This window comes from Ictidomys tridecemlineatus, chromosome 8 (genome assembly GCF_052094955.1).
Source record: "Ictidomys tridecemlineatus isolate mIctTri1 chromosome 8, mIctTri1.hap1, whole genome shotgun sequence".
Lineage (NCBI taxonomy): Eukaryota > Metazoa > Chordata > Mammalia > Rodentia > Sciuridae > Ictidomys > Ictidomys tridecemlineatus.
The window spans coordinates 124,252,947-124,280,342 of record NC_135484.1 but is presented as its reverse complement, the minus strand read 5'-3'; the positions used below and the strand labels follow the sequence as shown (position 1 = coordinate 124,280,342).

The window sequence follows — 27,396 nt, the reverse complement described above, 5'->3', positions numbered from 1 at the left end:
CCAGTGCTGGCACTTGTACTTTCCAGTCTCTAGAACTTTAATAAATAAATAATTTTAAGATAAATTATATAGTCTGGGTTTTTTTTTTAAAGCTGCATAAATAGGCTAATACATGGTTAAGGAAATAAAAATGTAAGCCATAAAATTAAAAAAAATGTGTAGGGAAATGCCCAGAATACATAAAGAATGCTTACAACTAATTAATGAGACAGACAATGCTTTATAAAAGGTTTGGAAGACAGTTCACAGAAGAAGATATGGCAGTCACTGATAAGTCGTGAAAGATGCTCACTGGCAGTAGTCATCAAAGAAATGCAAATTACAACCATAGTGACTTGCCACCATACACCAACTAGAATGAATAACATTAAAAACATCTAATTTAAAACCACATTTTAACAGAATTTGGAGCAAGTAGAAATATCATATACTACTGCTAAAAATAAAAAAGTCACATCTCATTTGTAAAACAGTATCACAAATCCTTACATAAACATTCACCTTATGATCAAATATTTCACACTTAAGAATTTGTCCAATAGGTGGGAAAACATGTCTATACAGTCATACTTAAATGCTCATAATGATTTTATTTATAATTGACCCAAAGTGGAAATAATACATATTTATCAACTTAAACAATAAAATATAGTCTAAGAATGGAGGATGCTGCAAACAGTATTTAAAAGAAAATGTATAAAATTAAATGAATAACAAAATTTTTATAAACAACTTCTGCCAACAAGTCAGTTTGATAACTTCTGTAGTTTGACTTTACTATCTCACAGATTTGCATGTGTTCAATGCCTAGTTCCTGCTGGGCACTATAGAGAGGAGATGGAGTCTTTAAATGTGGAACCTAGTGGGAGGTCTTGAAGACATCTAGGCATGCCCTGGAAGGAGACAGTGGGACCGTGGTCCCTTTTTCCTCTTTTTTGCTTCCTGGCAATGAGATGAACAGCTTTGCTTCACCATGCACTTCCCATAATGTGCTGCCACAGGCCCAAAACAACAGGCCAACAGATCATGGAGTGAAACTTCCAAAACTGTGATTCAAAATAAACCAACATGCACTTCCATCTTAGGACACTTAAACCACTGCCTTGGTCCCCTAAATGTGGTAGCCTTCACCTGGGGACACCACACAAGGTCTAGAGACAGCTACCAGCCACAGCACTGACTGCCACAGAGCTGCATCTTTGAACACATTGCCCAGTGCCACCACCTGGCACCACCCAACCTGGCACCTCATTGCTGAAAGCAGCTACCTCCATCTTAGGACACCTTAGTCACCATATTTAGTTGGGGAAACTCCCAGCCTGGAACACTAGCTGGGGCTTAGAAGTAACATTAAGGCAATGACAGTCCCAAACTCCCCGCTATCTCCAGCAGCCGCTAACCTGGCACAGTGACTTCCCAATATAAAACAGCTCTCGAGAGAGGTGCACAGCTCCAACAGCACAGCCCACAAGACATCTGGAGATAAAGGTTCCTGATTGGGAAGTAAAAGAGATGGGATGAGTAAGATACAGGTTAGAGATTAAATTAGAGAAAACAAATTGTGAGGTCTATATATGATATAAAGTGTTAAGAACAGGGGCCCACATCACATGAGCAGGCCCCAAAGGAGATCCTTGGGGTGCAGTCTCCCAGCAGGAAAAAGCAGGTGTTGTACTCCATCTCGAGGAGCTCTGCCCACAAGACCAACCTTCCCAGCCTAATAACCTTCACCATCCTAAGGGTGGTGATACCAGCAAACAACAGACAACCCCACCTGTTGGATAAAAAGGGAAGCAGGAAAAATACTGATCTCCTACAAAAACAATCCTTGTATCTTCCTTTGAGATATATATATATTTTCTTCTTCTCTCTTCTCCTGCCCTCATATCCCCAAAATTTGTGAAGTCAAGTACTTATCATGGATTAGGCTACTGAGAACTGGGATGTCTGAATAGTATACTATAGTTGTGTTATATATTCTTTTATCTCTTATTTTTATATTTCTATTTTTTCTTAATATTTATGTTTGTTTTTTGTACTCTAAGGTATATCAAATTACTTGTCTCCCCAAAATCACTTTCTCTCTCCTCTTTTTCTGAAAACCAACTTCTTTAGATTTCTCTTTCACACTTCCTAAGATCTAATAACTCTATATCCTTACTTCCTACCCCCTCAACACCTCATCCTACACCTCACCCCTGATTCTTTGTTCACCAGCAGAACTGCAGACCCTTTAGCAAACCTACTGTTTATATCATAGATAATAATAAAACTCACCATTTCTGTATAATGTGACAAAACCATAAATGTCTTAATAGCAGCTATTTAGTGTAAGGTTGTATATTGTTTGTTTTGGGATCTGTTACCACTGTTCTCCCCTTAAAAAAGAGGTATTGGAACCCTGAAGGGACACTATAAGCCTGTAGGGTAAAAATGGTCACACCTCAGATCCACAGTGCTAGAAGAAAAGACACACAAACAACTTAAAAAAAAAAAACAAGGGAAGAAAGTGCCACAAACAAAAGATACTACATTATCAGAATCCATGGCCAGCATAAGAGAAGAAATTATAGAGAAGGAGTTCATGATGTACATAATTAAAATGTTCTGTGAATTAAAGGATAATATCATAAAGCAAACACATTCAGCAAAAATCATTTCAATAAAGCAAATACAGAAAGCTAAAGATTACTTCCATAAGGTTACAGAGGTTCTTAAAAAACAAACAGAAATCTTTGAAATGAAATAAACAATAAACCAAATTAAAAGCTCAATTGAAAGAATCACCAACAGATCAGATCACTTGGAAGACAGGACATCAGATAATGAAGACAAAATAAATAATCTTGAAAAGAATGTTCACCTCATAGTGAAGATGGTAAGAAACCATGAGCAGAACATTCAAGAAATATGGCATAACATAAAAAGACCAAATTAAGATTATTGGGATAGAAGAAGGTACAGAGTTCCAAACCAAAGAGATGAACAATCTCTTCAATGAAATAATATCAGCAAATGTTCCAAACATGAAGAATGAATTGGAAAATCAAATACAAGAAGCTTACAGGACACCAAATGTACAAAATCACAACAGAGCCACACCAAAGCACATTATAATGAAGATTCCTGGCACAAAGAATAAGGAGAGAATTTTGAAAGCCACAGTAGAAAGGAATTAGATTACACATAAGGGGAAAACCAATTAGGATATCTGCAGAATTCTCAAGCCATACACCAAAAGCTAAAAGACCCTGGAAGCTCTGGAAAAAAAAAATGAATGCCATCCAAGAATCGTATACCCAGCACCCTGGGGAGTTTCTCTGAATGACCACACACTTTCCAGTCCTAAAGCAGGAGGCTCTGAACAATTACTACATTTCATGGTGACTTGGGCATTGTCCCAGCTTGGATAGCAAGGTGGGTTCTCGGGTATAGGTGTCACCCACAAGGGTTAAGTTATACTCACCTGTCCCTTGTAACCCTGCCCTTCTGACCTTTTTTTTTTTTTTGGATAGAATTTTCTAAAGAACAAGAGTCCCCCCAATAAAAGCTCACTTCCGAACGTGCTTACTCTCTCTCTCTCACCAGCCTCTCATGACTTTCTCTTGCTCTCCCTTTTGGGGACTCTGAGGACAAGAGTGGAGAAGCCATCCTAAAGCTTGTGTAAAGGAAAATTGTGTCTGTGTTTTATTTGGTGTCCCTGCAATTCACACGAGTGATCTTAAGTTCAGCTGTCCACTCAGGTCACAGATGGCACAGAACAATTAAGCTTTATATTTGATGATAAAATAAAAACCTTCTAGGATAAACAAAAGTTAAAAAGTTTTCAGCTAGAAAGGTTGCACTACAGAACATCCTTGGCAAAATATATATTCCATGAGGAGGAAATAAAAAACAACAATAATAATCAGCAAATGGATGTATTACACTAAAGGAAAAGCCAATCACAGGAGAAATCATGTCAAGTTAAAAAGTCAAAATAAAAATGACTGGGAATACATATCATGTCTCAATAATAACCTTGAATTTTAATGGCCTAAACTCACCAAAGACATAGATTGGCAGATTAGATTTAAAAACAAAAAAAAGACGCAACAATATGCTGCTTTCAAGAGACTCATCCCACAGGAAAAGACATCAATAGACTGAAGGTGAAAGGTTGGGAAAAAAACATACCACTCACATGGATTGTGGAAACAAACAGAAATTTCCATGCTCATATCAAATAAAATAGACTTCAAGCCAAAGTTAATCAAAAGGGATAAAGAAGGACACTTCATACTGCTTAAGGAAAACATACATCAACAAGACATAACAATGATAAATATATATGCTTCAAACAATGGAGCATACATTCTTCAAACAAACTTTTCTCAAGTTCAAGAGTCAAATAGACCAGAACACAATAAAATTGGGCAACTTCAACACTCCTCTTTCACCACTGGCTAGATTTTCCAAACAAAAGCTAAACAAAGAAAATATAGAACTCAATAATACAATCAATAAATTAGACCTAACTGACATATATAGAATATTTTATCCATCAATGAGTGAATATACTTTCTTCTCAGCAGCACTTGGATGCTTCTCTAAAATAGATGACATATTATGCCACAAAGCAACTCCTAGCAAATACAAAAAAGTAGAGATACTACCTTGTATTCTATCAGACCATAATGGAATGAAATTAGAAATCAATGATAAAATAAAAAATAAGAGCTACTCTAAAATCTGGAGACAAAATGATATGCTACTGAATGAACAATGGGTTGAAAAATATCTCAAAAAGGAGATTAAAAAATTCTTAGTGGTAAATGAGAACACTGATAAAACATATTAAAATATCTGAGACACTATGAAGGCAGTACTAAGAGGAATGTTCATTGCACGGAGTTTATTCCTTAAAAGAAGAAAAAGTCAATGAATAAATGACCTAATAGTGCATCTCATTGCCCTAGAAAAAGAAGAACAAACCCCAAGTGTCACGGCCCCCTTGCCCGCAAGGAAGACGCGACTCAGGAATCTTCTTTCAGCAGTTTATTCAGGCCCTTGATATTCTTCTAATAATTCTTCTAATCCCCGGAATAATAATTGGATGCCCCTCCCAGCCTTAATAAAGCACCGCGAACCCCAATGCGAAGCTGCCACGTGGACCCTTCTCACAGGGTGCTAGAGAACGACACGCCAACTTTCTCTGATAAGGAGTTGACAATACGCCAACTCTCTCTGATATGGAGTTGTCCTTCACAGACCACAGCGGAGCCAGCGCCATCATGTAATGGCGACCACAGTCCGCAGGAATGACTCACCACACCCAAGTAGTAGAAGACAAGAAATAATTAAAATCAAAACTGAAATCAATGAACCTGAAATAAAAGAAACTATTGAAAAAATCGACAAAACAAAAAGTTGGTTCTTTGAAAAAATTTGAAAAATCCTTAGCCATACTAATTAAGAAAAGGAGAGAGAATATATCACTAATTACTAACATTTGTGATAAAAAAGAAAATAGGATGAACACTACAGAAATCAGAAGATAATTAGAAATTATTTTGAAACTTTATACTCCAGTAAAATAGAAAATATCAAAGGCATCAACAAATTAGATTCTAGAGTCATATGATTTGTCCAGACTAAATTAGAACAATATACACAAGTTAAACAGATCAATTTCAAGCAATGAATAAAGACGCCATCAGAAGCCTACCAACTAAGAAAAAACCCAGGACCAGATGGATACACAGCTGAGCTACAAGACCCACAAAGAACAACTAATACCAATACTCTTCAAATTATTTTATGAAATAGAAAAAGAGGGAACACTTTCACACTATTCTATGAGGCCAATATCACCCTGATCCCCCTGTTAGAGTCTGTAAACAAGTCAGGATGGCTCCTGGTATTTTGCCAGGGGGAGTGGTTTGTGAGGTGGCACCAGTGAGCCATTAAGTGTGGAGATTTCTTATTGGTTGACTGCTATATCTAGTTTATGTTAATTAAGATAAGCTGTGTGGAATGTATAAATACCTCTGTTGTCCTACAATAAACGGCTCCCACTCCTGCTGTATCAATCTACACAAGTTTTTTGTCACCCCCGGGTTATTTTGCCCACCCAGCTGGGCTGCGGCACCCCCAAACAAGGCAAAGGCACATCAAAGAAAGAAAAGTTGAGATCAATATATCTAATGAACATATATGCAAAAATTCTCAATAAAATTCTGGCAAATTGAATACAAAAACATGTAAAAAAGATAGGGCACCATGTTAAAGTGGGGTTCATCCCAGGGATTCAAGGTTGGTTCAATGTACAGAAATCAATAAATGCAATTAATCACATCAATAGACTTAAAGATAAGAATCATATGATCACCTTAATAGATGCAGAAAAATTATTTGACAAAGTACAGCACCCCTTCATGTTCAAAACACTAGAAAAATTAAGGATTACAGAAACTTATCTCAAAATTGTAAAAGCTATCTATGCTAAGCCCCAGGCCAACATCATTCTAAATGGAGAAAAATTGAAAGCATTCCCTCTAAAAACTTAAACAAGAAGGGATGCCCTCTTTCACCATTTCTATTTGTCATAGTTCTGGAGAGTCTAGCCAGAGCATAGACAGAACAAAAGAAATTAAAGAGATACAGATAGGAAAAGAAGAACTCAAACTACCACTATTTGCTGACAATATGATTCTATATCAAGAAGACCCAAAAACTTCCACCAGAAAGCTTCTAGACCTAATACATGAATTCACCAAAGTAGCAGGATATAAAATCAACACCCATAAATCAAAGACATTTCTACATAAAAGTGACAAATCCTCTGAAAGGAAAATGAGGAAAACTACCCAATTTACAATAGCCACCCCCCAAAAAAAAACCTTTAATGAAAGACATGAAAGACCTCTACAGTGAAAATTACAGAATGCTAAAGAAAGAAATTAAAGAGACCTTAGAAGATGGAAAAATTTCCCTTGTTCTTGTGTATGCAGAGTTAATATTGTCAGAATGGCCATCTACCAAAAGCACTATAGAGATTTAATGCAATTCCATTGACAGTCCTCACAGAAATAGAAAAATCAGTCATTAAATTCATCTGGAAAAATGAGACCTAGAATAGATAAAGCATTCCTTAACAAGAAGAGTAAAGCAGATGGCATCACAATACAAGACCTTAAACTATACTACACAGCAATAGTAACAACAACAACAACAAAAAACAACAACAAAACAGCATAGTTTGGCACCAAAATAGACTTTTAGACCAATGGTACACAATAGAGGACATAGAGACCAACCCACATAATTACAGTTATCTCATATTGGAGAAAAAATAGCCTCTTCAACAAATTGTGCTGGGAGAACTGGAAATCCTTATGAAACAGAATGAAATTAAAACCCTATCTCTCACTATGCACAAAAGTCAACTTGAAATGGATCAAGGACCTAGGAATTTGACCACAGACCTAACAGGAGAAAAAGGAGGCCCAAGTCTCCAATATGTAGGATTAGGCCCTGACTTTCTTAATAAGACTCCTAGAGCATAAGAATTAATATCAAGAACCAATAAATGGAATGGATTCAAACTAAAAAGCTTCTTCTCAGCAAAAGAAACAGTTACTGAGGTGAAGAGAAAGCCTTAGAACAGAAGCAAATTTTTACCACATGCACATCATATAGAGCACTAATCTCTAGGATATATAAAGAACTCAAATATCTTAACACAAAAAAATCCAATCAATAAATGGGCAAAGGACTTGTATAGATACTCCTCAGAAGATGATGTACAATCAATCAACAAATATATGAAAAAAATTAACATCTCTAGCAATTAGAGAAAATGCAAATCAAAACTACTCTAAGATTTCGTCTCACTCCAGTCAGAATGGCAGCTATTAAGAATATGAACAACAATAAGTATTGGTGAGGATGTGGGTGAAAAGGCACACAAACATACATTGCTGGTGGGACTGCAAACAGTGCAATAAATCTGGAAAGCATTTTATTTTGGATCACTGTTTCAAAGGTGTCAGTCTATAGTACTGTGTCCTATTGCTTTGGACACAGTACACCAGCAGCACATGTGGCAGAGGAAGTCTGTTGACCTCATGATGCAGGGAAACAAAGAGAAAGATGAGTTGTCTGAGGTCTCAGTAGCTTCTCCAAGGTACACCCCTAATAACTAACTTCCTTACACTGGGTTCCACCTACTAAAGGTTCCACCACCTCCCATTAGATTGTGACCAAACCTTTGTCTATTGGGCTTTTGGGGGACATTCAGGATCCAAACCATAACAGATGGGCAATATGTTGACTCTTAGCTCTTCTGTTACACATTGCAACTCAGAGCCTTGAGGCAAGAAAGGGAAATAAAAGGGTGTTATTCAGGGGCTTAGACTTAGGAACAGATTTGAGATCCTGGCAGATGGAAGAAGATGCAAAATTCAGTTGGGATGGTAGACATGCTTACTCAGAGGTGGCAACAGTCTCTAGCTAGCTTCCAGGTCCAGCTTCAGCCCCACCAGTTCCATTTGCCCCCTTGCTGGTTCCTGAATGTTCTGCATAGGCCTTTTTAAAATATGCAGGCCAGACAAAGAAGGCACACTAACAACAGGTTATGTCAGTGGACACACATTGATAAGCATTTAAAAAAAAACAAGAGGCTTAAGTTTTAAAATATGCAAGCTTGAACAAGGAGACAGATATTCTCTTGAAGGTGAATCCCAATCAGATACAGATCAACTGCTTCTATGTATATACATATGTGCACCCTCTGATCATGGAACTGTACACCTATTTTACAATTCTAGGAAAGTCTAATCCTCAATCTGGGTACAGGTTTTACAAGGGACAACTATGTCAGTGTTGTTGGAAGAACGATCAAGGGTGAATAAAAAAACATGGAAATGGTGAACAGAAGAAAATATCTTAATTGCAATAAAGGCTTCTATTCAAAACCCAATAAGGGTTCTATAAGGGAAAAAAGTCACAAAACAACAGAAAGACAACAGGAATAAAACCCACATGAATCACTGTGGATTCTGGTTTCTATTCACAAAGAACAATCTCCATTCCATCTTTTAATTTTTTAAAAAATTTCCTGAAATTAAGAAATAAACTGAAATATGTTAATAGTTCACTCTTACATTTCCATGACAAACAGAAAAATTCATGAGCCAAAAAACTTCCAAAAACAAAGAAAGGAGAAATTTTTAAAACTAAATATGGATCTCAGTATTAACAGCTGAACAAAGGAATTAAAATGTTTTAATTTAAAAAATCATGAGTGGATGATAAAGTGTTTCAAAGCTGAAAATTTACAAACTATTTAAAACCTGGAATTGCTGACTGTTCAGAAAGTACACAGGTGAATCATGAGTGATGGTGGTAAATAGCAGAAAGTGATTAAGGATAAGTCTGCACTGTTCTATCTGTTTCCCATGCCACCCCTCTTGGAGGAAAGCCTGATGTTGATAAGATACTGAGCCAGGATAATGCTGGCAGCAGATTCAATGATAGTAACCTATTATTTGATCCATCCACTGGGTTCACAATTTTGATCTATGTCCCAAACATTTGATGGATCTCACCCTGATGCTGATTATGCACTCAATCAAGTTGTTTGGAATGGTGAGTTCATGAGAAGTAGTCTGAGCAGATGTATCCAGACCACTGAATCCAGTGTTGCCATGCCTCATAGGAAAATGAGACTGTTGCACTGCCAACTGGTGCAGTTTGGTCAGACATGGCTGTGGGGTGGCATACAGTCCTTCAATGGTGTAGGTCTCTAGAGATGGTCCGTCCAGGTCAGGGTTGAGACACAACAACCAGGTGGTGTGGGGAAAGATTGCACTGTCGCTGCCTGTGCTGTACCTGTCCTGTCCTGACTACCTGCAAAAATGACTGGAGAATTTAAAAACGTGGCCCTGTTATAGGATGGTCATGCCCTTCATGGGGGACTCCAGCATGACTGCTCATATCTGTTTGACACACTTAGTGATGGACTGCAGAATGCCAGCAATAGTAATGGCCCACTCAGTTGAATTGGGGAGCATATCCCCTGCCACCTGGAATTGAGCCCCTATTACTCTCTCATATTTCCTTGATCTTGCAACCACCTCTTCCAATGAGAGAGCCACACTGGTAGCAGGAATCACCAGCCTCAGAGTGACCAGTGGGCTACTGTATTGGTCATAGAACTGCTGATGTCCTCTTCCAGTTTGTCAAGGATCCATAACAAAGGCTTTGAAGATGGCATTAGTGGGTCCAGTCAAAGTGGTAATTCTGTCAGGAAAATTCCTTTCTGAGCTGTTGATACATGCACTCTCTCCTTACACATCTTTTTAACTGATTCTCCTGTTTTTCCAATGATACTGCCAACTTCCTTTCCAAGCATAAATAGCCAAATGGTGAGAGGAACATTTAATCCACTTTGAATTATACTAGTATACATATTGAGCAGTGTTATGGGAGCTGGAATTTGAGTGGTCAAATGTTTGGTCACTTGTGGGGTGAAAGCCAAAAACTTGTGGGCATAGTATAGTTGCTGCAAGCCTAGGGAAACTCACTCCCAAGTGAGCCCTGGAAATGCGATTTCAAGTCTTCGTGCTCAGCCTCACGGGGGCGCAACTGCACGGCTCTCCGAGGCTGCCAGAGCAGCTCTGGAGAGGACCAGGCTGTGGAAGGACTTTGGCAGAGATGGCTGATCTACAGAGGGTACACTGCTGTGGAGACCACTCCTACATGGAATCTTGCAGACTTCTCAGATCTTCTCTTTCAAAGCCCTTTCTCCAGTGTCTGAATAAAAATCGGCGCTGGGATTGTGTCTGAGCGGTAGAGTGCTCACCTAGCACGGGCGCGACCCGGGTTCGATTCTCAGCACCACATAAAATAAAGGCATTGTGTTGTGTCCATCTATTAAAAAAAAAAAAAGATTCTCTCTCTTAAAACAAAACAAAACTGGGAACATATAAATGTAATGGTTCTTCTTTCAGTTTCCCAGGTAATTATATAAATAATTAATTCATATATAATATATATTTATATATTCCATTTATACATATGTATATTTATGTATTTCATTCATATATATCTTCCTGCAAACTCTTCCTTTCTCAACTATTCCTTTTTAAATATAGACTTCAGCAAGGCATGGAGGTGCATGCCTGTAATTATAGCTACTCCGGAGTCTGAAGTGGGAGGATTCTAAGTTGGAGCCCAGCCTGGGAAGTTAACAAGAACCTGTATCAAAATAAAAGGAAAAGGATTGGAAATGTAAATCAGTGGTAGAGTGCCTCTGGGTGCAATACCCCATACCGCCAAAATAATTCAAAATGAATAAAACTATATTCTTCAAAATGCCTTTAGATTTAGAAAAAGGTAAAAATAACAGAGTGCCTGTAGACTGCACAGTTTCCCCTATTTTTAACATCTTAATTATGATCATGCATATCACACTATTAAAGCAATATTGATAAATTATTACTCAGCTGCATAAAAATTCCATGTTTTATTTGGATTTCATTAGCTTTTATTGATGATCCTCTTCTGTTCCATAATGTCATCTAGGATACCACATTGCATTTAGTTGCAATCGTGTCTCCTTAAGGCTCTTCTGGCGTGACACTTTCTTAGATTTCCTTTTCTTTTGTTGACCTTCATATTTTTGAGGAGTGCTCCTCAGGAATATTGCAGAATGATCCTTGATTTGAGTTTGGTTGGCAGAGATGTGTATTTGAGGAGACCACAGAGCTGAAATGCCACTCAACACAGAGAACAGAGCTGAAATACCACTCAACACAGCATGTCAAGGGCATACTGTGCCCACTTGACTCATTCCTGATGGTGTGAACATTCATCTGGCCAAGGTACAGATATCCAGGATTCTCCCTGTGATGGCCCCTCTGTTCTTTCTTTCTTTCTTTCCCCTTCCTTCCTTCCTTCCTTCCTTCCTTCCTTCCTTCCTTCCTTCCTTCCTCCCTCCCTCCCTCCCTCCCTCCCTCCCTCCCTCCCTCCCTTGTGCTGGGGATTGAACTCGGGACCTTGTGCATGCAAGGCAGGCACTATACAAACTAAGCTATAACTGCAGCCCATGATGCTCCTTCTTTAGTTCACCTTTTTCCATGCTTCTTTGGAAGTCACTATGTGCAGCCCACACTTATGAGATGTTCTTAAACATGTTCTTAAAAGTTCTATAAACATTTGCATGCCAGTTTTTATTTGAACAGAATTATTCAAAATAGTAGAGCAAAGAACTAGGGGTATGATCACTAGGTTGTACAGCAAGTCTGTTTATTTATTTTTAAACCTTCAACTGCATTTTATTTTATTTATTTTTAATGATTTTTTAAAAAATAAATGACAGCAAAATGCATTACAATTCTTATTACACATATATAGCACAATTTTTCATATCTCTGGTTGTAAATTAAGTATGCTGACACCAATTCATACATGAACTTTGGATAATGATGTCTATCACATTCCACCATCCTTGCTAATCCCCTGCCCACTTCCTTTCCCTCCCACCCCTCTGCCCTAACTAGAGTTCGTCTATTCCTCCCATGCTCCCCCTCCCTACCTCACTATGAATCAGCCTCCTTATATCAGAGAAAACATTCAGCATTTGTTTTTTTTGGGGGGGGGGATTGGCTAACTTCACTTAGCATTATCTTCTCCAACACCATCCATTTACCTGCAAATGCTACTCTTTTATTGCTGAGTAATATCCCATTGTGTATATATGCCTCATTTTAAAAAATTCATTCATCTACTGAAGGGTATCTAAGTTGGCTCCACAGTTTAGCTATTGTGAATTGTGCTGCTATAAACATTGATGTGGCTGTGTCCCTGTAGTATGCTGTTTTTAAGTCCTTTGGGTATAGATGGAGGAGAGGGATAGCTGGGTCAAATGGTGGTTCCTTTCCCAGATTTCCAAGGAATTTCCATACTGCTTTCCATATCGTCTGCACCAATTTGCAGTTCCACCAGCAATGTATGAGTGTACCTTTTCCCCTACATCCTCACCAACAATTATTGTTTTTTGTCTTCATGATAGCTGCCATTCTGACTGGAGTGAGATGGTATCTTAGAGTAGTTTTGATTTGCATTTCTCTAATTGCTAGATATGATGAACATTTTTTCATATATTTGTTGATTGATTGTATATCATCTTCTGAGAAGTGTCTGTTCAGGTCCCTGGGCCACTTATTGATCATTTGTTGTTGTTGTTGTTGTTTGGGGGTGCTTAGCTTTTTGAGTTCTTTTTTTAAATTTTTTTTCTTTTTTTTACTAGTTGCACATGAGAATGCAATGATCTTGACATATCATACATTTGAATCAAATGGGGTATATACCCTAGAGATTAGTGCCCTATCTGATGTGTGAGGAGTAAAAATTTGCTCCCAGGATGTAGGCTCTCTGTTCACCTCACAGGTTGTTTCTTTTGCTGAGAAGAAACTTTTTAGTTTGAATCCATCCCATTTATTGATTCTTGGTTTTAATTCTTGTGTTATAGGAGTCTAATTAAGGAAGTTGGGGCCTACATATGATGGAGATTAGGGCCTACTTTTTTTTATTACATGCAGAGTCTCTGGTTTAATTCCTAGGTCCTTGGTCCATGTTGAGTTACATCTGTTTAGAGCTACTAGAAAATATCTCCCATTGTGATTGTAGCATTTTGCATTTCTACCAGCAAGAATGACATTTCCCGTTGCTCTGTGTCTTCATCAGTTTGTGATATTGCCAGGTTTTTAAAATGTTACCCACATTCATAAGTGTGTAATGGTATATTGTTTCAGTGAGCATTTCCCTGATGAGTACTCACATTGTTTGTCTTTTCATGCACTTATCTGTCATCTATAAATCTTTGCATCATACTCTTACCTTTGAATTTTTTTTTGTTTGGGCATTAATCCTATTTTCAAAAATAAATACATTTAACATCCCTTACACTTGTGACACCATGCCGCAGTCCAGCTGCAACAAACTAACGGGGGGGGGGTGACGAATAACTTGTGTACGTTGATACAGCAGGAGTGGAAGCCGTTTATTGTAGGACAACAGAGGTATTTATACATTTTGCACAGCTTATCTTAATTAGCATAAACTAGATACATCAGTCAACCAATAAGGAATCTCCACACTTAATAGCTTGCTTTTGTTACTTTTCAAACCACTCCCTCTGGCATTTTGCCAGGCACCATCCAGACTTGTTTACGAACTCTAACATTCCCCTGGCAAAATACCAGGTGTTATTTTGACTTGTTTACAGACCTTAACAACACCATTGGCAGATTATGTCCAAATTACGCACTAAGACTGGGTGTGTCTTAGGCCATGCTATCTAGGTTTGTGAAAATACACTCTAGGATGCTTGCACAATGATGAAATCACCTAACACCACACTTCTCTTTTTTTATTGATCCAATAAAGTTATACATAGTAGTAAGATTCATTATGCCATAATCTTAGATGCATGTAACTTAATTAGTGACATTCCTCACTATTTCCCCTTTCTCTCTCCTCCTCCCTCTTTCTAACTCTATTTATATCCTCTGCTCTTGCTCTACTTTATTGGTCTCTCTTCTATTGTTATTTAGTATTTAAATTAGTGCAGTATACTTATATATGAAAGCAATTCATTGTGGGGTACCTGCACATGGCCAGAGCATAATTTGGTAGATTTAATTCCCCAAAACTTCCCTGTGTCCTCCCCTCCTCCTTTCCTCTCAACCCCCCTTTCTACTCTATTGCTTTCCCTTCTGTTTTCATAAGATTCCTCTTTATTCTGTTTTTATCCCCCTCTCCAGCTTCTATATGTGAAAGACAACTTTTATTCCTTGAATTTCTGAGTCTGGTTTATTTTATTTGGCATGATCTTCTCCAGTTCTATCCATTTATTAACAAATGACATTATTGTATTCTTCTTTATGATTGAGTAAAACTCCATTTTGTATGTGTAACACATTTTATACCCATTCATCTGTTGACACATACCTAGGCCAGTTCTATAACATGGCTGTTGTACTGCTGTAAATATTGGTATGCATGTTTCAATCAAGTATGCTGATTTTAGTTCTTCTGGACAAATATCAAGGAGTGGGATAACTGGGTCACATACTGGTGCCATTCCTAGTTTTTTGAGGAATCTCCATACTGATTTCCAAAGTGGTTGTATTAATTTGCAGTCCCACCAACAATGTTTTAAATGTACATATACACCCCCATCTCTCCAGCATTTATTTTTTGTGTTCTAGATGATTGCTCTTCTAAGAGTAGTGAGAGATGAAATCTCAGTGAAGCTTTGTATTTCTCTGATATATATGTAATATACACATATATATGTGTGTGTGTATGTATACATATATAAAATGTCATTTGCATTTCTTCTTATGAGAAATGTCTGCTTATTTCTTTTGTTCATTTATTGATTCGGTTACTTGCCTTTCATCTGCCAAGTGTTTTAAGCTCTTTATACATTCTGGATATTAATCCCTTGTCAGAGAGTATCTGTTGAAGGTTTTCTCCAATTCTGCAGGCTCTCTTCATGCTCTTAATAGTTTCCTTTGCTGTGCAGAAGCTTTTTTGATTTGATGTCCACTTATTGATGCCTGGTTTTATTTCTTGAACTTTGGGGGGTGTACCTTTGCCAACATGTTGGAGCATTGACCCTGTTTGCTTCTAGCAGTAGCAATGCTTCTGGTCTAATTCCTAGGTCTTTGATCTACTTCCAGTTGATTTTTGTGCAAGGTGAGAGATAGGGTCCAATTTCTTTCCTCTACATATGAATATCCAGTTTTCACAGTGCCATTTGTTTAAAATCTATGTTTTCTCAAACTTGTGTTTTTGGCACCTTTGTCAAGGATCAGATGACTGTATCTCTGCAGGTTGGTCTCTAAATCTTCCATTCTATTCCATTGGTCTTCATGTGTGTTTTTATGCTAATAACATGCTGTTTTTATTATGATAGTTCTGCAGTATGATTTGATATTCTATATCAAATATCTGGTTAATATCTCAGAATTACTTTACCTATTCTGGGTCTTTTCTTCTTCCATGTGAAATTTAGGACTGTTTATCCTTTGAGAATGTCATTGGTATTTTGACAGGGATTGGCAGAGAATCTGTACATCATTTTTGGTAATATGGCCTTTTTGACAATATTAATTCTTCCAATCCAAGATCACGGGAGATCTTTCCATCTTCTAGAATCTTCTTCAATTTTTTTTCTTGTTTTATAATTTTCACTGAACGTGTCTCTCACCACTTTGTTTAGATGCATTCAAAGGCATCTATCTATCATCTATCTATTTATTTATATTTAGGCAATTCAATGGAATTGTTTTTCTGATTTCTTTCTCAGCAGAATCATTATTGGTGTCTTGAAAAGCTTGACTTTTGTTTGTTGATCTTGTATCTTACTACTTTGCTGAATTTAACAGCTCTAAAAGTTTTTTCCCCCCCTTGGGATCATATAAGGATAATTGACTCCTTTTCTATTTTTATCTTTTTAATTTCCATCTCTTACTTAATTGCTCTGGCTAGAGTTTCAAGTACCATATTGAATAAGAGAGGTGAGAGTGAACATCTCTGCCTTTTTTTCTGTTTTTAAAGAAAATACTTTCGGTTTTCCCCTACTTAGTAGGACAATGGCTTTGCATCCGACATTATAGCATTTATAAGGTTGACACAAGCTCCCTCTATTCCTACTTTCTTCAGTGTTTTTAACATGAATGGGCACAAAATTTTGTTGAAGGTTTACTGAGATGGTTATGTTTGTCTTTAATTTTATTTATATAACATATTGCATTTACTGATTTTCATATACTGAGCCAACCTTGAATTTCTGGGTGGAACACACTTGGAGTATAATCTTCTTAATGTGCTTTTGTTTATTTATTTATTTTTATGTGGTATTGAGAATCAAACCCAGGGCCTTGAACATGCTAGGCAATCACTCTACCGCTGAGCCACAACCCCAGTCCACTTAATGTGCTTTTGAATGTAGATTGCTAATATTTTATTAAGGATTTTTTACATCTATGTTCATCTGGCATATTGATATATAGTTTTATTTCTTCATGTGTCCTATCTACTTTGGTATCACAGTGATACTGGCTTCATAGAATCAGAACACATTTCTTGTCATTAGGTGATGTACCACTCTAATGTATATTTGATATAGAAACATTTTAAAGTGCTCACAAGGATAAATAACAAGTTAAAAATAATCCATTCACCTAGACAAGAAAAATTTGTTGCATTTCCTTCTAGTCTGTTATCCTCCTCCTTCTACAGCCTCAGTGCTGCATATTTCTCTTTCTCTCCCTCTTTCTACCTCAGATGATGAACACAGGCTTCAGTGGCCCCCAGCACTGCACTCTCCTAAAGCCACTTTCCAGTTCAGCTGACTCTCTGTTCCCCCCACCACCACCCCAGAGAGCAATTTCTCACTTTCTCCTCCCTTCTCACATCCCAGTACTCTTCCCTATTCCTCACTCCTAGAGACAAAATTCTTTCTCTTTTCACCTAGAAAAAAAAAAAAAAGTAGAAGTCAGGTAAAAACTGCATCATAAAACCATTATAGCCTCCACCTTTGAAACTGTCCTACCAGTGATGATGGATGGTCTGTTGCAGTCTCAAGCCAACTCTGCACTTGAAAACAAGGGTGACTTTAGTCTGTGGCCAGCACAGATGGTGAACAGTTCAATCATGCGTGAAAATACTCAGGGAGTTTGAAATAAAGACACAGACACACAATTTTACCTTTAAACCAGCTCCAGGCTGGCTCCTGGAGCTCTCAGCCTCAAGCTCCCCAGGGGGGAAGTGAGGTTTCACTGAAGAGGCTAGTGAGAGAGCAGGAGCACTATAGGGAGTGGGCTTTTATTGGGGAACTAAAAATTCGGGGGAAAAGCCCATCCAATGAAAGACATGGGGCACATTGTTGCAAGGTCAGATGAGGTGATTGGGTTCTTTGAATAGTGGTGAGACATGCCTCTACACGGACACGTTCTCGAACCCAAGAAGGGTGGGGAAAGTCCTGCCACATTTCTGTGACTGGACGCCACAGCACCCAGTGCAGGAAGAAACTCAGTCACTTGTGAAGATGGTCTCCCACAGATGATCCCTCCCTCCCCTGCATCATCACCTTTCACTCACTATAGATCACTCATTCCTGCATCAACCATATTACAGCTATCTCCTGTTAAAAAAAACATGAATAAATTCAGTAAATAAAACAAATTCCTCCATAAATATCCACCATCTGATCCTATGTGTTTCTCCCATTACTGCCCCATTACTCTGATACACCTTATAGAGTGACATTTGGGTCCTTTCTCTCATGTTGCCTTTTTAAAAGTTGAATTTTTGTTTTTCTAGCAGAATCATGACAGCATTTAAAAGACAAATATTTCTACAAAGTTGGATATAAAGACAGATAACCCCAATCTTCCATGCAGCCCCATTTCCTGAACCCCAGAGGCAGCCACCTTTATTTCTTTTGCCTGATGCTTTTATTGCTACGTCTGTGGCCCTAAATAGAATGCTAATAGGGCTCCTTCTTACTTTTTCAAGTGGCACTTTTAGTGGAGAGCTTCATATACTCCTGTCCTTTTAAGTCATTTTATAATTTTGATTAGATCAATGTTGTTTACATTATACTGATTATGCAAGTGTCATTTACATCTAGGCTTGTAGCTTTCATTATTTTGTTTCCTTGAACTGATTTTTAACTTCCCTGCAGTTAATAAAAGTGTTCTTCTTTCTTTTTCTTAGTTCCTGTTGTACTCATTACTGAAACTTTCTCAAACTCTTTTCTAGGGTCTCAGCTATGGTTTGAATGTGTGTTCCAAAGTTTACATGTTGGATACTTGATCTTCAATGAGGTGGTGAGGGGAGATGGGGCCTAATGGGAGGTGGGTGAGTCATCATAAACAGATCAGCCCCTTCTGCCTGTCTTGCCCTTACACCTTCTACCACATGAGGAAACAGCAGAGGACCCTAATCAGATGCCAGTGCCTTGAACTTGGTCTTCCAACTTTAATTACGGTGAGAAAATAAATTCTATTCTTCCTAATTTACTCAATATGTGGTATCCTGTTAGAGCAGCCAAATAGACTAACACAGTCTCCCCGAGTACATTCAAGTATATCCAGGAATCCACCAACTTGGTCTTTGTGAAGACTCCTGTCCTAGAGCCCTCAGTCCTGCCAAACCTGGATGCCTTCACAACTGGAGCAAGGCTGACTCCCTGGATCTTTTATTGATATCCTTGTGCTCCTTCACCTCATGGGGGAACACACTTGGCTTCCCTCTCTTGTGATGGCTCCCTATTAACTACATTTCACATATCACCTTTGCTTGGTTTTCGCCATCATTTCTGTTTCTCACTTTCATATCTTATGGGAACATGGCACAGAAGATATAGAAACCTTAAACATCTAAAATATCTTTAGGACACTCTAGCGCTTAGTCCAACTTAGTACAGAATTCTGTGTTGAAAATATTTTCACTTAGAATGCACATAAGATTGTTTCAACATTTTCTAGCTCAAAAAGTTGCTTTACCTGACTCTTGAAATATTCAGGGTCTCTTATATGTATTTTCTGAAATTTCATTGCAGTGTATCTTGATATGAGTCTGTTTTCATTCATTTTTGTGGCAATTCAAATGTAATTTGGGGGGGAACTGAAAAGACTGAGAATATTCATTGAGATTTTAAAATCATTTTTTACTTTCAATTATTCTGGAATTCATATTTTTCAGTTATTGAAAATCTTTTATTGATATCCTTGTGCTCTTATAGTTTTTCTGTCTTCATTACCATTACTTTTGCAATTATACTACTTCTTTTCTGATACTATTTTAATTGTCCAAATCATCTACAGAATTATTCATTTATGTGACTAGTTTTTAATTTCTAAGAACTTCTTTTTGTTTTCTTTTGCACATAATTGTGCAAAATTCCATTACTTGTTCAAAAATACCATTTTTAAAATATGTTTTAAACAATTACTGAGAGCAGTGACATTGAATCAAGCAAAGAAGTTGGGACCAGTTGGGATCTCTCCACAGTTTACTCAGAGCAGCAGTTCTCACAATGTGATCTGTGGAACCCTTAGAGATGTTCAAAATATTTCACAGGATCCATATGATCAAAAATGTTTTTATAGCCAGGTGCAGTGGCACATACCTATAAGATTCTAACACAGAGGCTGAGGCAGGAGGATTGTGAGTTCAAAGCCAGCCTTAGTAAAAGCTAGGCACTAAGCAACTCAGTGAGACCCTGTCTCAAAATAAAATACACAATATGGCTGGGAATGTGGCTCAGTGGTCAGGTGCCCCTGAGTTAATCCCCAGTGTGTGTGTCTGTGTGTGTGTGTATAATATATATATTATATATTTTAATATATATTATATATAATATCATTGCATATTTAATATCATTTGTATATGTTAAATATTTAAAGATGTATATATATATATATATATTTATAATATCATTAAAACATTACTTATACCAAAGTAAAACTTGGCAAAGTGAAAGCTATGACACCAAACAGCAATAGTAGTTATTGTATTCTTGAGCACCTTATAACAGCAGAAGGGAAAACATGCAAATTCACTTAAATATGTCCTAGTTGAAGTGTTAAAATTATTAACTTTATTAAATTGCCATCCCAGAATTCACATTATAAAAACACTTATGTCATAGAATTGAAAGTAGACATAAAGCACATCTGTTACATTTGAAAGTATGGTGTTTGTATCAACAAAAGCCATGTGATGAGTTACACCATTCCATTTTCTGAAATACTATTCCTGCTTAAAAGAATGAAGGACACAGAAACTATTCTTTAGAATTCAGTATGTGGCCAGCATCCTAAAAAATGAACTGAATCTGCCCCTTCACAAGGATCCACAGACAGTAATATTTTCAATGATAAAATGTATGCTCTAAAGAGTATATCAGATTCTGGGAAAACTTGCATCCACCATTATCAACCCGACAGAATTTCAAGTACCTATAACACTTTCTGATGAAATCTGTGGAAATATCAACATATTGACCTCTTGATTTTTGACACTTAAATATGTTAACACTAGAAGGTCTACATAACATGGGCAAACAGTGCATGACTTTAAAAAATATGATGCATTACCACAAAATCCATTCAACACGCAAGACACACTCACAGACTTTAATACAACAGAATATGAACTACTCAATGCCTATGTTTTGGGATCTATATGGCAAAGAACCTTTAAGAAACTAACACTTGTGTCAATTTAGTGTAGTATCAAAGAAAAATAACCACAGTTACTGAAAACATTATTAAAATCATTCTTCCTAAATATCACTCTGAGGTTGCAAATTTTCTTTTTCATTTCAGTCTAAGTCACAGATTAAATGCAGAACATAAGAATATCTAGCATTCTCTAATGACAAATGAAAGGGACTTTTAAAATTGTAAAAAGTAAAATGAACCAGTCTTTCAGTTACATATTTTGATTTTGGAAAACAGTTATTTCTCTTGAAAACTACTGTTTCTATTAACATGCAATTAGTTATGAATATCTTAAAGATGGAATTAATTTCTAATAGGGCAAATACTGATAGACATAATCTACATAGACATGATTACTCTGGAGTGCATGCTACTTTCTAAGAGCATATAAAGATCCTGAAACTAAAATGTCTGAGAACTGCTTATTTACAAGGAGTCAAGGGACAGTGAGACAAAGAATGATTACTACAGAGGAGTGTTCAGGCCAAAGTCCCAGCCCTGGTCATGGATCTCAGAGTCTACAGCTGTGCCTGGGGTGTGGACACAGAGCAACTGGGAATTTCTGGTCTCCCTGGAGTTTCACTTCTTCTCCCAACCTGGGTCAGGTCGTTTGTAAGGGTTCTGTGTTTGGGACTGAGGTAGCTTTATGACTGTGACATGCTTGGTGGCTAGGAAGTTTCTATGCAAAGACCCAGAATGCCTGGCTGCTGGGAAAACTTCTGCGCAAAGACACAGAATGTGTGACTGCTATAGCAATGTCCTCCATTAGGAGGCCTGGAGACCTTGATCTCAGGCGCACAGCTCCTGGAAATTAAGGAACTCCCTTGTTAGAGAACCAAGATGTTTCACAGAGTCTAACCCTGCTCATGTAACAGTAACTTTATACAATGGACTTTCTTGAGAGCTACAAAGTTCCTATCATTGCACACTGCAACTAATTATGTAACTGATGAATAAGCTGAATAATGTTGCTAAGTCAGTAACCTGCCTAGTAACACAGTATGTACTATCAATGGCCTAAGTAACCTATGGATATAAATAAAGCTAGCAGCTCAGGCCAGCAGCAATTGCTTTGGCCTTTGCACTTTGCTTTGGTCACTTTTTATTTTCCTTACAGCCATTCTTCTTGGACACTCCCCGTGCCACCCCAGGACTCACTCCCATAGAGTGTCTTGCTCCTAAAGAAGCCAATCAAGGTCACCGCGGTTTTAAAGTCCCCCCTCACCTGCCAAGTTCCAGAATCTCCACAGAGCTGCAGGATGCTGGTGGTGGCACCCAGAACGCTGCTCCTGCTGCTCTCAGGGGCCCTGGCCCTGCCAGAGACCTCAGCGGGTGAGTGCGGGATCAGGAAAGAAAGAGCCTCTGTGTCAAAGGAATGAGGGGACGTCCCCAGAGCACACAGGACCCTAGAAAGCTGCGTCCCCGCCTCCCCGCCCGTGGCCCAGACCCTCCCTGGAGTGGTGTGGCTCCTCCTGACGCTCCACTCCCGCCCCTATGTCCTTTCCTCCCGCGTCCCCCCCCCCCCGTTACCCTTAGGGTCTCTTGAGGCCTCTCTTCTCCTCCTGGCCTCGTCAACCCGGGGCTGAGGCGCCAGGAGGAGGGGTCGCGGGGTCTCAGCGGCTCCCGCCCCCAGGCTCCCACTCCCTGATGTATTTCCGCACCGCCATGTCCCCGACCGGCGGCGGGGAGCCCCGCTTCATCTCCGTGGGCTACGTGGACGACACGCAGTTCGTGCGCTTCGACAGCGAGGCCGCCACACCGAGGATGGAGCCGCAGGTGCGATGGATAGAGCAGGAGGGGCCGGAGTATTGGGAACGGGAGACACGGATTGCCAAGGGCAACGCACAGTATTACCGAGTGGGTTTGAACAACCTGCGCGGCTACTACAACCAGAGCGCGGGCGGTGAGTGACTCAGGCTTCAGTCGGAGGTCGCGACCCCTCACGTCCCTCACGATGGTCGTCAGGGATCCCAGGCCGAGCTTCACCCCAAGGCCTAGGGACTCGAGACCCTCGATCCAGAGGGCGCCCGCGGGGACTGTGTCCGGGTTTCATTTTCGGTTTAGGGAAAAACCCGCGGGATGGGCGGGGCGGGCCGCGGCTGACCTCGGGGCGGGGACAGGCTCTCACACCTACCAGAGCACCTATGGCTGCGAGGTGGGAACAGACGGGCGCCTAGTCCAAGGGTTCAGTGAGTACGCCTACGATGGCGCGGATTACCTCACCCTGAACAAAGACCTGCGCTCCTGGACCGCGGCGGACCTGGCGGCTCAGATCACCCAGCGTAAGTGGGAGGAGTCCGGTGCTGCGGAGCACCGCAGGGCCTACCTGGAGGGCACCTGTGTGGAGTGGCTCGCCAGATACCTGGAGAAAGGGAAGGAGATGCTGCTGCGCACAGGTATGAGGGGCTTCAGGACACCTGCCTGATCTCCTGTAGGTCCCTCCTCCAGCTTCCCACAAGGAGGGGAGGAGAATGGTGCCCACACTAGGACACCTCTTACTCCTTGCCCAGAGGGGAGTGAGTGGGTCTGGACCCCCAGATGCTGCACTAGAGAGAATCTGAGGCCACTGTGTCTCAGGACAAGTGAGGGATCCCGTCTCTCTCTCTCTCTCCCTGACTGATGGGAAAGACAGTAAATACCTGACCACAGTTTCCTGGCAGCAGCCTTGGCATCAAGGACACATTGTCAGGTCCATTCCAACCTAGTGTCTTTGGAGATCTGACTCCAGGTTTTCCACATGTCTCAGCCTCTATCCAGACCAAAATCTGTACTCCCTCTCAGACACCTAAACCCTCTTTCACTGGGTTTTCTCAGCCTGGTTCTAGAACTTTCCAAGGAATAGATTATGTGAGAAGCCTGTGTCTTGGCTTGTGTCTAGGTTTTGTGCTCTCTCCCCACCCCAATCGTGTTGTCCACTATCAGGATGGTCATGTGAGCACTGCTTCAGTGGCCCATGAGGAAATGCCAAAATGTCTGAATTTCCATGTTCTTTCCCTCAGACCCTCCAAAGTCGCATGTGACTCACCACCCTAGCCCTGAAGGATACGTCACTCTAAGGTGTTGGGCCCTGGACTTCTACCCTAAGGAGATCACCCTGATTTGGCAACGGGAGGGAGACGACCAGACCCAGGACATGGAACTGGTGGAGACCAGACCTGCAGGGGATGGAAACTTCCAGAAATGGGCAGCTGTGGTGGTGCCTGCTGGAGAGGAGCAGAGATATACTTGCCATGTGCACCATGAGGGGCTGCCTGAGGTCCTCACCCTGAGATGGGGTAAGGAGGGGATGAGGGCACAGAGCCTGTTGTCAGGAAAGCAGGAGGCTTTCTGGAGACCCTCAGCAGGATCAGAGCTGAGAGCTGGGGATCAGGGCTCCTCAACTGACATCCCTACCTCTCCCAGAGCCACCCCCTCAGCCTACCATCCCCATCGTGGGAATTGTTGCTGGCCTGGTCCTCCTTGGAACTGCTGTCACTGGAGCTGTGGTTGCTTTTGTCATGTGGAAGAAGAAAAACACAGGTAGGGAAAGTGCAGGGTCTGATTTTTGTCCCACTGGTGGTTTCAAGTATCTGATAGAAATGTCCTGCCTTGTTCATGAGAAGTAATATCTACCTGTGTCATTACCCAAATTGGACCCTGTTTACTTTTTGTAAAGCACATAGAAACTGAAGGATAAATATATCCTCTTGATGTTTGTGGTGACAGGGACCTGATATCCAGCATTTAGAGGATGGAGAGGAATTTCTCTGTTGAGGACAGAACTCAGAAGAGTAATTAGCTCCATCCTTACCCATATATTTACTTCTTGTCTCCTGATCCTTTTCTGCAGTCACAGTTCTGGAGACTTCCCCAGTGTCCAGGACTAGGGGGTACCTCTAACACCTGTTTTCAACCTGCTCTTTCACAGTATGTTTTCTTCCCACAGGAGTTAAAAAAGGGCCCTATATTCCAGCTGCCTGTAAGTATGAAAAACAATGATCCCTGAGGCTCATGGGTTAGTGTAGTGGGAAGCGATGCAGAGCTCATCCATCCCATAATTCCTCCATTAGCCACATCTCCTGTGGGGTCTGACCAGGTTCTTTTTTTGTTCTCCTCAGGTAATGACAGTGCCCAGGGCTCTGATGTGTCTCTTAATGCTTAAAAAGGTGAAGCCCTGGAGGGCCAGAAGATGGAGAGGGGTTGGGGAAGGAGGAGACTTTTGAGTTACAGGGATTTGTGACATTTTGGGTCTTTAATGGGTTGTTCAGAGTGTCTCCATTACAATGAGTGATCTGAATTTGTTCATAATACTTTTTTTTAACAGTTTGAGACAGCTGCCATCTGAGGGACTGAGCAGTACAGGATTTCTTCAGTTCTCTTCCTGCTCTCTACTGCAGTTTCAAGAGTTCCTGGCTACTCTTTGTGCAGCTGGCATCTGATTGTGTCTTTGTGTCTGTGTTCCTACAATCATAATGTGAGGCAATGGAGAGAGGAGTGCATCCCTGATCACCAGGACCCCTCCCCACAATGTTCTCTTTCTCAATCAACTTTCCTCTGTAGCTGATGTGGGGCTGGGATGTCTTCATTCCTGATTTAGCTTTATGTTGCTCTGAATTGTAGCGTCTTTCTTCCCTTTTGGAAAATCGAATGTGGATATTGATTATATTTCAAATTTGTGCCACAAAATATGTTGATGGGTTAATTAAATGAGAAGAGGATTCCTATAATTTCTGAGAGAAAATAAAACCTGAAACCTTCCAGAATCCACTTGCTGGGCTGAGTCTGCTGCAGGTGGGGGCAGGAGAAGGATGAAAGGAGCTCCAGCAGGTGGACAAGCTGGCACCTAGTCTGTGCTCAGTCCATCCTGGGCCTTTGTGGTCACTCTCAGGTGGAATAGTTTTACTGCTCCTTAGTCCTTGTCCATTCAATTGAACCTCATCCCAACAGGACCTCTGATGACAGGTAGCATCAACCAGGGCTGGTCCTATCTCCAGGACCATGGGTAAGAGGGCATCAGGCCACTGGGTTAACATAGGACGAGACCTGAGTCTGACCTTCTGCTGCCATCATTTTTTGTTTCTCACTTTTCACAAAAAATTATCCCTGCTCTTGTTAGTAAGTTGGTTCTGGTCTTGTTCCACTCTGGTGTCTCTCATCTTTGACAGCAGCAGAAGTTCTTTTTCCTTTCACTGTCCCACAAGACTCAAGACAGTTTCCTGGAATGTATTTTCCATCATCCCTCCAATGTTTTAAAATGGGAATAGCATATGGGAAGGATTTCACAATTTCTCATCTTAGATTAATTACTCTTAGGGTTCCAGATTCTCTACTCAGCAGCTTCACTGTCCTTAACAATATTATTACTAAAACTTGATTCATTATAGATTACTGAATCAATAAAACAAGTGTCTAACAAGGGTTTCTACTTAGTTGGAAAATATGACCTTTTAGTGAAGGATCATCTTTTCTAAAGATCAAAATGTCCTTAGCAGCTATGGAGTGTGAAAGGGTGATGTGGAGGGAGGGAGGGTAGCACTTGTGAGCAAAGCCCAAATGGCCCTGACCTCAGTGTGAGAAGTCCTTGTGCTGTTGATGCCACAGCAGCATTTGGTCTGAGACTCCTTTAATAAATCAGTGTCTCTAGAAGAAGGAGGGGTTGACACTGATCTTTCATTCTGCTCTCATTTGTTGAGTACTGAATAGATGACACACAGTTTTCACCTGGGATACATCAGGGAAATGAGAATAGGCAAACTTTATGGAGCCTGTGTTCTATAGAAAAGCAGAAGACACACTCGAAGCAGAATAAGTGATCACAGTGTACATGTTAGGTTGTAAGTGTTGCAAGGCAGGTGAGAGAGTGGGTGAGTGTGGACAGGGAAGATGGCTGTTTTACTAGGGTGTTTAGCATGGAGCTTATTAGCACAGACCTTTGAGAATAGATTTGAAAGATGTAAAGGAATTTGTCAGGATGTTTGGAGCAAGAACTTTCTAGGCAACAGGAAGCTGCAGTGCAAATGCACCAGGGAAGGATTCTGGGTGTGTGTGGTCTGAGGAGAGTGAGGATCTGAGATGTCCTTAGCAGAGTCACTGAGAGGAGCTCAGAGACATGGTCAGTCACAAGATC

At 40.0% G+C, this 27,396-nt stretch overlaps 1 protein-coding gene and 1 pseudogene across 1 annotated transcript; one reads left to right on the top strand and one right to left on the bottom strand.

Annotated features, from left to right (window-relative positions):
• Positions 1-9,360: 9,360 nt before the first annotated feature.
• LOC101977140 (poly(rC)-binding protein 2 pseudogene) lies at positions 9,361-11,215 on the bottom strand (annotated as a pseudogene).
• An 11,197-nt stretch (positions 11,216-22,412) lies between these two features.
• Positions 22,413-26,032, top strand: LOC101966768 (patr class I histocompatibility antigen, A-126 alpha chain-like). The gene is made up of 8 exons (XM_078020393.1): positions 22,413-22,622; positions 22,924-23,193; positions 23,411-23,686; positions 24,290-24,565; positions 24,693-24,809; positions 25,216-25,248; positions 25,388-25,435; positions 25,594-26,032. The coding sequence occupies exons 1-7, from the start codon at positions 22,550-22,552 to the stop codon at positions 25,429-25,431; spliced, it is 1,089 nt and encodes a 362-aa protein (XP_077876519.1). The 5' UTR covers positions 22,413-22,549; the 3' UTR covers positions 25,432-25,435; positions 25,594-26,032.
• The last annotated feature ends 1,364 nt before the right edge of the window (positions 26,033-27,396 follow it).

What these genes read in the sequence shown, in the direction of transcription:
- LOC101966768 (XM_078020393.1), top strand. Translation starts at nt 22,550, where the DNA reads ATGCTGGTGGTGGCACCCAGAACGCTGCTCCTGCTGCTCTCAGGGGCC. An exon ending in GGTCCTCACCCTGAGATGGG is followed by an intron (nt 24,566 to 24,692) that starts GTAAGGAGGGGA and finishes TACCTCTCCCAG; the next exon opens with AGCCACCCCCTCAGCCTACC. An exon ending in GTGGAAGAAGAAAAACACAG is followed by an intron (nt 24,810 to 25,215) that starts GTAGGGAAAGTG and finishes TTCTTCCCACAG; the next exon opens with GAGTTAAAAAAGGGCCCTAT.